The following is a 13134-nucleotide window of genomic DNA, read 5'->3' on the forward strand; positions in this document are numbered from 1 at the left end:
AGATCGGATTGGACTTTCGAAGTAAACGACGTCCGTATTAACTAGAGGTGTGCAAGAATCGGGTCGGGAATGGGAATGTTTTTCGGGATCGGGACGGGATTTTGAAACTTTCGAGATTCCCGAGAATGTTCGGGATTCCCGAAAGTGTTCTGGTTACCCGAGAATGTTTGGGATTTCTGAAAATGTCTCTTTTACCGAAAGAAGAGATTGGCTGCTGCAGAAAATTAGATGGTAAAATATGGCATAGCATTTTTAATTAGTTGCAGCAATCAAAAATTGGCTGTTGCAACCAATTAAAAATGTTATGCCATATTTAACCATTTAATTTGCTGCAGCAGCCAATCTTTTCTTTCAGTGTACCATAAATAAAGACAGAAAAGTAAAAATATAGGATATTTTTGGAGAAAATCCAGTACTAGAAATATTAATAGTATAGATTGTGATGGAAAAACAATATTAAAAATTTCTGTACAGTACCAGATATCTCGAAGATTCTTAGGAAATCAGAATATTTTCGTCCCAAGCATCAAGATTTCGAGAATTTTCGAGATCTCACACATCTCTAATATTAACATATGCATTCAGTAAATAATAAACTAAATTTGAATCAAATTTAATACATTCTCTTGAGTTAAATTATTTAATTCCATTGGTTTAGCTAAAGTAATGACATATTCAGCAGTGGCAACTTATAGAAATAATTAATAATAACTCAAATTAGATATAATTAGACATTATAAAGTTAACAGTGTACTTTCTCGAACTACTTTCTCGAACGGTACCTTCGAACCACGGAGTTCCAACCACAACGCGAATAGCTTCAAGTTGTTTATCCTTTATTCCATTTCCTTTAGTCGAGACATCATTTTCTTCGTAATCTTAGATTATTTACTTATGTTTGATGATATTACATTGAAGATATTTCGGTTTTGATTTTGGGAAAGAATTCCGAATATGTAGAGAATTTTAACAAAGTTAGAAAAATGTAATTTTTTATCTTCACATCCAGCGTGAAGTATCATTCATAAAACTAAATTTATATGAAAAGAATGATTTTACTAGAATATCTAAAATTTACATAGATACAAATCTGAAAATAATTTTGTCGAACCATCAAAATAATTATGTAAAAAACTCGAGCAAGATGAATAAAATTACAGAAAATTTCGATATTTTAGCAACTAGTTTGAGCCTCCATAATTTTATTTTAATGATTCAACGGAATTATTTTCAAATCTATATCCAATTAAATTTCTAGATATTTCAGCGAAATAATTCTTTCCGTGTATAGATAAAAATTATTTCAAGTGCAATTTTTTAATACAAGCATAAAATTATATAAATACGAGATATTAAAAAAAAACCTATACATTTTTACATTTTAATTTGCTTTTTCTTTTATCTTTCAACATTTTATTTAAATAAATATTCCGTCTTAGTTTCCGATCGCACCATTGTCTGATAAAGCTATACGAGAAATTGTGATTTTCCGATGAGATTCGAATGCTGTTGCGGTTGCAAACGCAAAAAAATGAAAACGGAAACAGAAAGAAAAGGCAAAGAAGATTGTGGTTGCACTCGTTTAATTTTGCATTCATTCAAGTAGCTAACTCATCTAGATCGCTTGGCGCTTTATATGCGCTTGCGAGTTCACACAAAGGGAATCCGTGAGTGCTGAAATTACAGCCGGAATAATCTGTAAATTATTTAGAATCTCGAATGTACAATTAAACATGATATCAAGGAGAACGATAAAACACACTCAAAAACTGCACGGTTAAAATATTGATTATTATTTCAATTCAGTAAATATCATTAATATTAAAAAAAAAACAATATATATATATATATACATACACATATATTTTAGTTCTGTCAATTTAATAGTTGCTAAACCACTTTTAAAGTACTTGGATCAATCACATTAGAAGTAGAAGAACTTACGGCATTCATTGCAATTGCAGGTCGACCAGGCACGGATTATCCAGTGCTGGGAAAGGTACCTTACACGAATTTCTACTGCGACGACCAGTCTTTCCCCGGCTTCTTCGCCGACGTGGAGACGAGATGCCAAGCATGGCATTATTGCGACATAGACGGTCGACAAGCAACGTTTCTCTGTCCGAACGGCACGCAATTCAGCCAGGCGGTCTTCGTCTGCGACTGGTGGTTCAACGTAAGGTGCGAGCTCAGCCCGAAGCTCTACGCCATCAACAGTCGACTTTACGGTACGCCCACCGAGAGCCCGACGAGACCTCATCGACTGATCACGAAGGAGCTCCTAGAGAATATATTCGTGCGTAGGAAATGAAGAAAGCGGACGAACGGCACGCGATACGCGTCTCGGAAAGAAAGAAAGAGGGGAAAACACGATCACTGCCCTAGAAGGAAAGTGTTTTCCTCGCAATACAGAGGAATCGTAGAAACGCTGCGCGAGATTACCGTCGTCTACGAAAACATATCTCCGGATACGCGCAGACAATTATTTTCTCTCCTTAATAAATCTGTGACTCGGATCTTCGTATCTTTTTCCGACATGCGAAAGCAATCGCAGTCACTTAACTATTCCATCATATCGATCAATAGAAGCTAGCGTGGGATGCCCCGAGCCCCGTTCACGATTGCGGAACTTTCAAAGGAAACGAGGAGAGCATCTGACGATCGCGAGAACACGACGGCGCGATTATTCGTGACAATCGTGAATTCTGCGAAAGGTCGTCGCGAAAGAGAATCGCGGGGGGGCCGCCATCGACGACAGCACACTCGAGCCGCTGAATCGCGCGACGAGCGATTCTGGGGAAATTACCGATGGATAAATCTTCGGCCAATGAATATCGAAACGATCTTCGTCGAAGGTAAAGAACATTTCCCCCATTCCAGAACGGGAGGAAATGAAGGAATGGATACGTTCGTGATGAGCACCGCTGCATCGATAAAAGAGAAACCGGAGGTGGAGCGACTTCCGTCTGTGATGTGATCAGCCCTCCCTTCTGATGGGAGGAATTGCCTGACGCAGAAAAGCGTCCTGCACCTTCGATGTGATTCTTAATCGTTGATGAGATCCTGCTCTAGATTGCGAGAAAGCCAAAGCGTCTTCCTCAGTCTCTTCTTTCGATCGGTGCTTTATGAACGTCTCTTGTCGACAGGCATCCTTCTCTCTCTCTCTCTCTCTCTCCATCTCCTCTTTCTTTCTATCACCCGTCTCGTCAATGGATAAGAAGCCTTGTAAGTTGATCGTTAGACGATGGAAGTACCATCATAGAGAACTATCACGGGCAATGTGTCACTAACACACCTAGGAAAATCAACCAAGTGCTTCATGATAGATTATCAAACTCAAACACGACTCCAGTGGACGACGCTTCGATCGCACTATAATCTATTTGATGGACATTGCGGTTGTCATTGAGTAGTGACGTTTTGTAAGCTGAATTTGTCAATCTGCACGGAAATAACGGTTTTGATAAAGTATCTAAAAATTTAGCTACATACAGCTTTGAATATAATTCTGTTTTGGACTATCAAAATAATTATATAGAACACTTTACACTCCAATAATTGGAGCTTTTAAAGGCTATTGATATTTCGATTGTGAATTTTGGTAGATAAAGTTGTGAAAATAAGTATGTATAAAATATCATCCGATTTTTATGATGATTGTTAAAACTTTGACGAGTATATCAAAATTTTGGGGATTTTTATATAATCTAATTCTGTATGATATAATTCGAAACAATAAAAAATTTGCTCTGCTTCTTAAAGATCCTTTGCTGACCGAACAGTTAAAGTTGCCGTTGGATGGTTAAACTGATTATTAGAATGTTAATATTTTTTGCAGCATTATCGTCAATGTTTAAAGCGTTAAAGTCTATTATTTTTGATGGTCCAACGAAATTATTTTCAAACCTATATCTAGCTGAATTTTAGATACTTCAGTAAAACTGTTTTTTTTTTTTCCGTATTGAACAAAGACTACGAGAGCAGTGCAAAAAATTCAACTGCGCTTTAATTATTTTCTTGTCGAGATCTCCGCCGAGAAGCAAGTCTTTGAATATATTAAATATGCCTGCATAAATAGTCCAGTATCGCCAAAATATTGTTAATGCGTTATTGTAAACATAATACAAATTGTAAACACATAAAAGACTAGATGATTGAGAATACTGTTAGTTTGTTAATATTATTCTAAGAGTCGTTGGACGAAACATAATATAGATTGTGTCTGCAGAAGAGAAAAAATTATATTTGTACATTATTATATTCCCTGAGTACAATTATTGCAACGTAACATAAAAAAAGAGAAAGTGAGATTTTACTGTAAATGGATTAAAAAAGCTATTTACTACACGAAAAAAAAAAAAAAAACGATTTGGCTAAAGTGTCTAAAAATTTAGATATAGATCTGGAAATAGTTTTATCTAAGACCATCAAAATAATTACGCAGAACGTTCCAACTGGTTGCTAGAGTGTTAAAACTTTTCGCATCGTCGTTTCTGTATAATTATTTTGATGGTCCAAAGTCAAATTACTTTCAAATCTATTTAGCTAAATCTTTCGATATTTTAGCGCGCAAAATCATTTCTTAGTCACACAATTTATTGCTGTTTCACCCAACAGCTCAAACGTAAAGAACGCAATAAGATACTTAATATTAAGAGAAATCTGAGAAAACGATCATGTATAATCCGAGTAATTATTCAAACGGACGAAGAATGATCGAATTTTCGCGATGATGCGTGTCGCTGTTCGCTTTGCGCCGAGCTGTACCGAAGGAAGGAATCGATACGTTTCGCGCGTGGACGGCATTGACGAGCGGTACAAGTCGATGCCTTCCGAAATCAATAGTCGATAATACGATTGTGCACGCCCGCCGATTGTGATGCCGCCGAGTGAAGTGCACGCAAATACGCACACATGACAACGGCAGGCTTGCCGGCAATTAGTAATGGCGCATCGTACGAGATGCGCGATATTGTTGCGGCCCGCGCGGAAAAGCGCTGGAAAATCGAACGAATTCTCACCATGCGAATAAATGGTGGAGGGGGGGAGGGGGAGTACAAACAACGACGGGACGATCGATCGATCCCCCTAAATCAAGATCCGCGGGCCGCGATTTTTCATCGGACGAAACAGTAGATGCACTAACGATCGCACCCGAGGCTCTCCTCGTCTCGAGCTCATAACGTTAATTAGTTGTTTGTTAACAACTTGTCGGCGAACTGTGAGCGAAGCACGCGTCTGCGATCTTGTGTAACGTCATTCGGAACGTTTGCCAGCGAATTCTGCAGCAGGAATGAACATGTGCCTTTATACCTAACGTCCTTTGCGCCTTGTACATAATAGAGATAGAATCTATCTCTCATAATAGAGATGTGCTTAAGCCATTGTGCGCCGATTGTAGGCGGCCTCGTGTTAATATAGATAAAGGAGCGTTGGTAGTACGCGACGTAGAATAACAGTGAATCCAACGTCTCGAGATCAGAATTCCGATAAAAGTAATAATTGGAAATGAAGACGCGCGATTAAAGGAAGTGTCCCTCCGAGCTTATTGATAGTTAGCCTCCTTCGATCCTTTGGCGAGGAATGTAATCTTCGCAAATTGGACGCTGTACAAGAATGCCATTAGTGAAATTTTTATTTAATATAAAGGAAGGAGAGAGCCTTTTGCGAGAGGGAGTTACGGCAAATTAGTTCGAGAACTTTTCGGTATACGCCGCACGGTGTATCTTTAATGAGGGATGCCGACCTCTGCTGGCCAATTTGCTAATGAAGAACGGTTAACGGAGACAATCTTCAGTAAAACTAAAGATTACTTTTTAAATGAGTGACGGGATTTAAACCGAAGAGTCACGTTTAATTTGATTATACGCCACAGGGAAGAAATCTCCAGTAATTCCTTCCGTTCGCGGTTTATACATAGTGCGATTAAGCTTTCATTCGTTAATTGACAGCGGCATCTTTAATCGCCTTTTATCGCAATCATATAGGCACTTCCAATTCATGTTTAACTCAATTTAAGCGTCAATCAAACGATATTACGAAAATAAAGAGGAAATACGTGATGATAATCTAACTTCGTGCAAGATTAAGTCGATCCACTCTTGGAATTTCCAGGATTTCCTTGGATTTGTTATTGAAAAGTGTATTTTAAAAGGAAATAAAATATTGATACTTCAATACTCGTCTAATAAATCACTTTATTTCCGATGCAAAAATATGTTGGGTTATTTTATTTTTAACGCAAAAATGTAGAAAATCTCGGAGGAACGATCTTCTACACGGAAAGAATCATGCTGCAAGAATATGAAGTATTCCACTGCGCATTATGGCGGCAGATTAAATTAAAACAACCAATCAAATTGTTAGTTGAATGCACATGATAGCAAGTATATACCTTTTTACAATTTGGAGTAATGTTTTGACTGGTCAAAGAGCAGTTGCCATGTTCAAGACGACTATGCATCCTTGGGAATAGAACACCTTATATTCTTATACCATGGGGAGAACAATTTACTGAAAATTTAACTAAATACAGATTTAAAAGTAATTTTGTTGGGCTGTCAAAATATAGGAACAAGTTGATTGCTAAAATGTTAAAACTTTTTCAGAGTTGTCGTAGGAAATAAATTTTAAAATTCCCTGACTTTTCCAGCTTTTCCAGATAAAAATGCAAAATTTTCTAATATAAAATACGTAAATTTCAACACATTTAAAGTCAAGAATTGTAGGAAAGCTAGCCTATATATATTATTAAAAACAATGCAAAAAAGGTTAGTAGCGTACTAAAATTTTTGGTACAAATTCAAGCCAACAAAAAATAAATTAGTATTGGGAAAAAAATGCAATTACGAAAAAGGGCGATCAAATAAAAATACTGCATAAAACATAAATTTTAATTATTTTATTAAAATCGTTTAAAGTGTGCGAGTTTTGAACGTATTTCACTATAAACGTCAGATATAATATTAAAAAATTATAACAATTATCTGGAATAGGAGTAGTTTAAAGAAATTGTGAGCAAATTTCAAAATTTCAGACTTTTTTACATTTTCCCCTAACTTTTCCCCGGTTTTCCAGGTCTGTGGCAACCCTGCTTTTTGCAGTACTGTTCGTGTTATATTTAAGCTCTCGTTACACCTTTTCACATAATTATTTTAATAATAAAGTAAATAATGTGAAGGCTCCAAAGAATAAATCTGAGAGGAAATGAAAAAGCCAATATAAATTTTCTTTCCAATTTTATATTGACTTTTATCTATACATTGAAGAGGATCGAAATCGAGGATCAAAACGTCTGAATTGAACTACTAATAAAGAAAGGAGCCACACACGAGCATCCAGTGACGGCTTACATTGGCTTTTTCACCCCCTCTCAGATTATTTTAATAGTTATATTATACAAAGTGATATTTTCAGATCTGTATCTACTTAAATTTTTAGATACTTCAGCAGAATCGTTCTTTCTGTATAAAAAATGGATATGCGCTTCTGCTGGAATAATAATCGTTACTGTTTCCACGTGTATTCAAATTCAGTTTATGAGGGAAAGGAAGAAATCGCATATTCTGCCGCGTAACGTGACGCGATAGATTATCAATGGTCAAACGAATGCCGGGAGCATCCTTTGCGTAACATGAGAGTTGAAAAAAAGTCGCGAACGTTGTTGATGAAATGTCGGTGGCTAAAGTGCGGTCACTGCGACCGCAACTGATTCAACCCTCCACACACAGTCGGTGGACAGTTTTATATAAAATATCAGGTAGCCACGTTGCGTTAAATAAACCGCAAGCTGCATTCCCATAAAATAATTGGTTTTGCCAGCGTATCAAAATTTTTTTCCTCCGTAAGCTGAGTTAGTGTGGCGCGATAGTACATTTTGAGGTTTGTCTCCGGTTTCAGTTTTAATTTCATTTTCCCTCTCTCTTCCTCTCTTCTTAACAGTTATCAGATTTGCTTCGAATTGCATGGCTCGCGCTCGTCGTGTTGATCTACAGACATCCTCGCAATTACGCAATCATTACACCGCGACCGTTGAGTTTCCAACTAATGTAAGTTTGTCGTCGATACCAAAAAATATTTCTCGTAGGTGTTTTCCTAAACCAATATTTTTCAACGTTATAGAAAATTCACTCGCGAACTTAGTCGAAAATTGTTCTGCATTTCGGATAGCTTTCATAGTTCAATCCGTACCGATATTCCGTGTTTCGACTATACAATCCGATGTAATGTCTTTGTGCTTTGTGCACTATCACGTGTAACTCTCGGCGAAAGGTAGGATTTGTTTAAAAAAAAAAAAAAAAAAAAAAAGGAACCGAAAATAAAGCGCGATCGGCCGGTATTGGGCCGAAACACTTAGAGCGGTTTTCAAGGAGGGTGGACAATTGCAAATCGGCAAAAGCGAGAGAACGATGACGAAGACCAAGCGGCACAGCTCTCTCAGAAGGGGTCTAAGAATCCATCAGCGAAACTGGTAATCAGATGGAGCCAGCACGAACCACTTTCAGGGATCCAATCTCGTTGGGGAGTTCCGTCCCCTCTCCCGCCCCTCTCCTTGCATTTTTCTTCGTACCCCTATTTCGTGCGAATGCAGTGTACGTGTGTGCAATGTCGCCCATTCGTTTGTCCGTTCCTCTCAGCCTCTCCCAACGATTCGTCCAATTTTGCGGGCAAACCCGTTCTAGCGGCCGTTCGACGTGTCCGGAAACGCGCTACACGCTCGATTTGAAATCTTTTCCGTATCGTCGGAAAAAAAAAAATGGCGTATCGATAGAGCGATATCGACGCGTATTCGACGTTGCGAAAATAATATGAATGCTGTCACAAGCGCGATGTTTCGATAATCGGAAAAAAAAAAAAAAAAAAACGGCTAATTGGCAATTGCTTCAACGAACGAAGTTAACGATTTTCATCGAGATCGAGAAGGATCCCGTTATCTGCCACAACAAAAGAGACGGGCGGAGGGAATTCTGTGACGCTGCCGAAAAACGACGACTGGGTTGATATTCGCGAAGATGCGCCGCCATAGTCGTGCTTTTAATTACAAGATTCTTTTGACGGCACTTTTAAAGCCGGATGCAAATGGACCATAAAACTGAGCGCGGTCCAGGTGGCTCTCATTTACGAGTGCAGAAAGTTTTTAGGTCCGTCGTGCCAAGTCGAGCCGAGTAGAATCGAGTCGCGCGATAGCGAATGAGAGAGGGCCTGTTTTATCGGTCTGCAAGTTCGAAAGTAATTCTCTTACTTGACAGTGAGACCGGCAGGCCGCGCGATTTGAGACTAATTTCACGGAGAAGAGAACCTTTCCCCGTTCGCTTTGGCTTCCTTACCGATTGCTCTCCTCAAAGTTAACGTTAGTTTGCGGCGTTGCGTTCGACGTGCGACGCCGGCATTGCTTTTATTGCTGTATCTTTCACCTGCGCTATTATCGACATCGTAAGTGAGCCTTTTAAGAGTCGCGAAATGATCAACTTATCGATAGCGTAATTTTCTGATACTGCACTCTAAATTTTTTGCAGTGACATCTCACTCTAAGAGAATAAAAATGCAACCACCTTTGAAAAAAAAAAAAAAAAAAAAAAATATTTCACTTCTTGTGAAAGAGTGACGGTTTTCACTCTTTGTAGAGTAACAATTTTCACTTCAAAGGAGTAAAATCTCACTCGAAAAAAAATGACTTCGTTCCTTTGAAATAAAAATTCGCTCTAAAAAAAAAGTGAAAATTGTCACTCTTTTTCAAGAAGTGAAATATTTTCACTTTTTTTTAAAGAGCAGTTGTATTTTTACTTTCTTAGAGTGAGATTTCACTGTAAGAAATTTAGAGTGTGTGCCTCGCAAAATCATCCTGTGGACTAATCGCGGTTTTCTAACGGATGTATAGCACTCCTCGAACGATTCTATTATTACTTTAATTGCAACCTTTTAATCAGAATCTATGCCACGAGAAATAGTATTTATGGGTGCTTTCCATTTCGTGATCACACAATTATCGTTCTATCCTTGTTATTCACTGAACGCCTAGAAAAAAATACACGTACAGAAAGAACTTCTGCTACAAAGTCTAAAAATTTAGCTAGAAAGAATTTTGACATTTTAGCAATCAATTTTGTATCACCTAAAAATTTTGATGGTCTAACAAAATTATTTTCAGATCTGTATCTCTAGTTAAATTTGTAGATTTTTTAGAAAAGGAAAATCATTTTCTTCGTGCACAGAGAACGATTTCGCTAAAACATCTAAAAATTTAGATAAACAGCTCCGAAAAGAATTTCGGACCATCAAAATAATTACAGAAAACTCAAGCATGATGACTAGTGCTGTAAAAAGTTTTGACATTCTAACAACCAGTTTAAACGTCTTACATAGTTAATGATCCAACAAAATTATCTTGGGATCTGTAATTAAATTTTTAGATATTTCAGAAAAACTATCCTTCGCGCGTAGAATGCTCGTCTCGACTTGTGTTATTAAATAGGCAGCACCTTATAATTGATCAGACATATTTCGTCAAATCGTATTAGAGCGAAATAAAACATATTTTTTCTGACATAATTTTAATTTAAAAAAATGTCAGATTGTAGTGACTGAACTCCGACTGAAGGATTTCTAGATTGCACCACAGAGATCGATAAAAATAAATTTTCACGTAACGTTCGAGTTAATTTTCCGAAGATTCAATTCTGGCGCACAGATCGATTCTCTGGCAACGCCGATTGATAGGCAAAGCTCGCGCAGTTACGCATCCGCGAGTTCGCGCAACGTGCAACCATGTACATATATCCCGGTTGTTTTTCGCGCTCACGTCGGACGTAGAGACAGACACGCGGACGAATTATTTTCGTTCGTATAAACAAAGCCGCGACTTGAAAGGGGAGTTTAAATTGTTCGCTAGTTTTACGCGCCCGCGGCGCTCTCGTTTACTCGCTCGCTTCTCTATCCTCGTTTCATCCCTCCCACCCTCTCTTCATCTAATTCCCGATACGCTTCCTCTCTCCTCCCTTTTGTTTCGCTCTTTTCCTGTCTCGCTCCTTTTTACCCTCACCACGCACCCTCCCTCCCATGGGGGGGGGGTGGGCGCGTGTTGTTGCCGCTGTTGCCGCTGTCCATCAGGAAAGATCCCGGGATGCGAGCCTGCGCTTGAAGCCCATTGATTAACCGTTGTCTGCCGCATACTGCGAGCGAGAGAGGAAACGGAAGAGCTCTCTTGCGAGGTCAGAGGAAAAGAAAGAGAGGGGCGATGAGAGGGGGTGGGGGTGGCGGTGGAGAGGAGAGGAAATAGAGATGCGCACGTTCAACGTGCCCACGAGCAACGTTTATGAAAACTTTGTGCATCGACTGCGCCATGGCAACGAATAAAATAACGTTTTAGATTATTCCACCCTCTCCCTCTCTCCCTCTCTCTCTCTCTCTCTCTCTCTCTCTTTCTCTCTCCGTTCATCCCCTCGCCATCTCGATCGGCCGAACGGAGGGCGCTCCACGCTTAAATTATCTGCGTTTTCCATTTTGTATCACCGATTACTTGCCCCGAAGCCTACTCGCCAGCATCACCGATAAGCAACGTCAAAGAGTTCTTCGAGCTCTGGATCTACAGTCGAACGATACGTGATCCACCTCGCGTTATTAATAGAACGTTTCCCCGGCTGCTCGCTATCTAATAAATTCTTGCCACGAGATACGATACCGATCTTGTGCTCAGGCAAAGCAAGGCGTACGTCTAGGGCTCGTAGCACACATGGATAATAAATAAATTAATACGATTACAGAGCAACGCGTCCAAGACAATTTCTAACGTTCTTCGTAGAAAGAAGAATGAAAATTATCTTAACGCTGTTCTTCCCATTTTCTAAAGCAATAAATTCCGGATAATATTTCGACCTATGCAGTTGTAAACTGGTTCTTTATCGTTACGATGTGCGGAGAAGCAGAAATGCGTGTATAAGTACTTTCCGATCAAGTGCAGAGAACAACCGCTTTCCCCCGATATGGATAACAGTATGGATTTTCAGGGGCTCTTCTACAATGATAGAGTATTTCGAATATATACGATATTTACGCCGGATGCAGCAACGCTTTCGCTCGTCACGAAGGATTAAACTGACAATTGTTCGATCACGTATGTTACGTGTGGAACCTGATGCAACATGATGTTAACACACCAGGCTTACGAGGATAACAAGCAAATGATATTTATGTCGTGATCGATTAACGTATATAGATTCGTCCGAATAAATTAAAAATCCAATTGCATTTCTTTTTTCATGTAACAACGCGATAATAAATTGAAAAACATGCGCACATGGGAAGAATAACTTCGCTGAAAATATTCCAAAGTTTAACTAGATACGGGTTCTGAAAATAATTTGATTAAGCCTCTAAAATAATGATTCAGTACGTCAGTAAATAACAATAAGCAATGCTGCGGAAAGCTTTGGCATTCCAGCAACCAATTTGAGCGTCCTACATAATTGTTCAGCAATTTCAATTATTTAGCAAAATTTTGTTCTGTATCTAGTTAAAGTTTTAGACGCTTTAACAAAATTGTTCTTTCCATAAGCAATAGAAATTGGAAGGCTCACTCACCGAACGAAGACCGGTTTAGAAAATTGTTTCTTACCTGAAACAGAAGGGAGAACAATATTATTCGAGGTGCTCAAATTAGAAAAATACATTAGATTATAAAATGTATTAGAAAATATTATGGAAAGAATAAATTATAGAATTATAAATATAGAATTATAGAAGAATAAATATATTAGAAAATATTATTCAAGAGAAGATCGTCTTTATAAAATTGTTAAATATCATGCAAAATCCCAGCAGTCACGCAGAACGCGGAAAAGTCGGATCAGCCTGAGGAGCGAACGAACGCCGCAAAATAATTATAATACAGGCGAACGCAGCGGAGGTACGAACGCGATAAGAAAACGGCGAGGGGAGAAGAACGCGATGCGTCGTGCAATTAAAGCAAATTTCACGAATTCCTGACGAGTATTCCATGCGCGCAAGTGGGAAGACCTTGCGACGGGATGATCGACGTGATTTCGCGTCCGCAAAAACGGACGTGATACACGCGGAGAGATGGACGAAAACACAGAAACCGCCATTGGTTTCCCCAGAACCAGAGTGAGATGATGGGGG

The 13134-nt window shown here is 38.7% G+C and overlaps 2 protein-coding genes across 2 annotated transcripts in view; one reads left to right on the forward strand and one right to left on the reverse strand.

The window, feature by feature from the left end:
• Nucleotides 1-2332, forward strand: part of LOC108754503 — an 83606-nt gene extending 81274 nt beyond the window's left edge. The window contains exon 3 of the mRNA XM_018496848.1: nt 1965-2332. Coding sequence (XP_018352350.1) covers nt 1965-2311 — 347 coding nt within the window. The 3' untranslated portion in view covers nt 2312-2332. The remainder of the gene's footprint in view (nt 1-1964) is intronic.
• The window catches only part of LOC108754500 (RING finger protein 17), a 212588-nt gene that overhangs the window by 92069 nt on the left and 107385 nt on the right, over nt 1-13134 (reverse strand). The window lies entirely within an intron of this gene.

This window comes from Trachymyrmex septentrionalis, unplaced genomic scaffold (genome assembly GCF_001594115.1).
Source record: "Trachymyrmex septentrionalis isolate Tsep2-gDNA-1 unplaced genomic scaffold, Tsep1.0 scaffold8, whole genome shotgun sequence".
NCBI lineage: Eukaryota > Metazoa > Arthropoda > Insecta > Hymenoptera > Formicidae > Trachymyrmex > Trachymyrmex septentrionalis.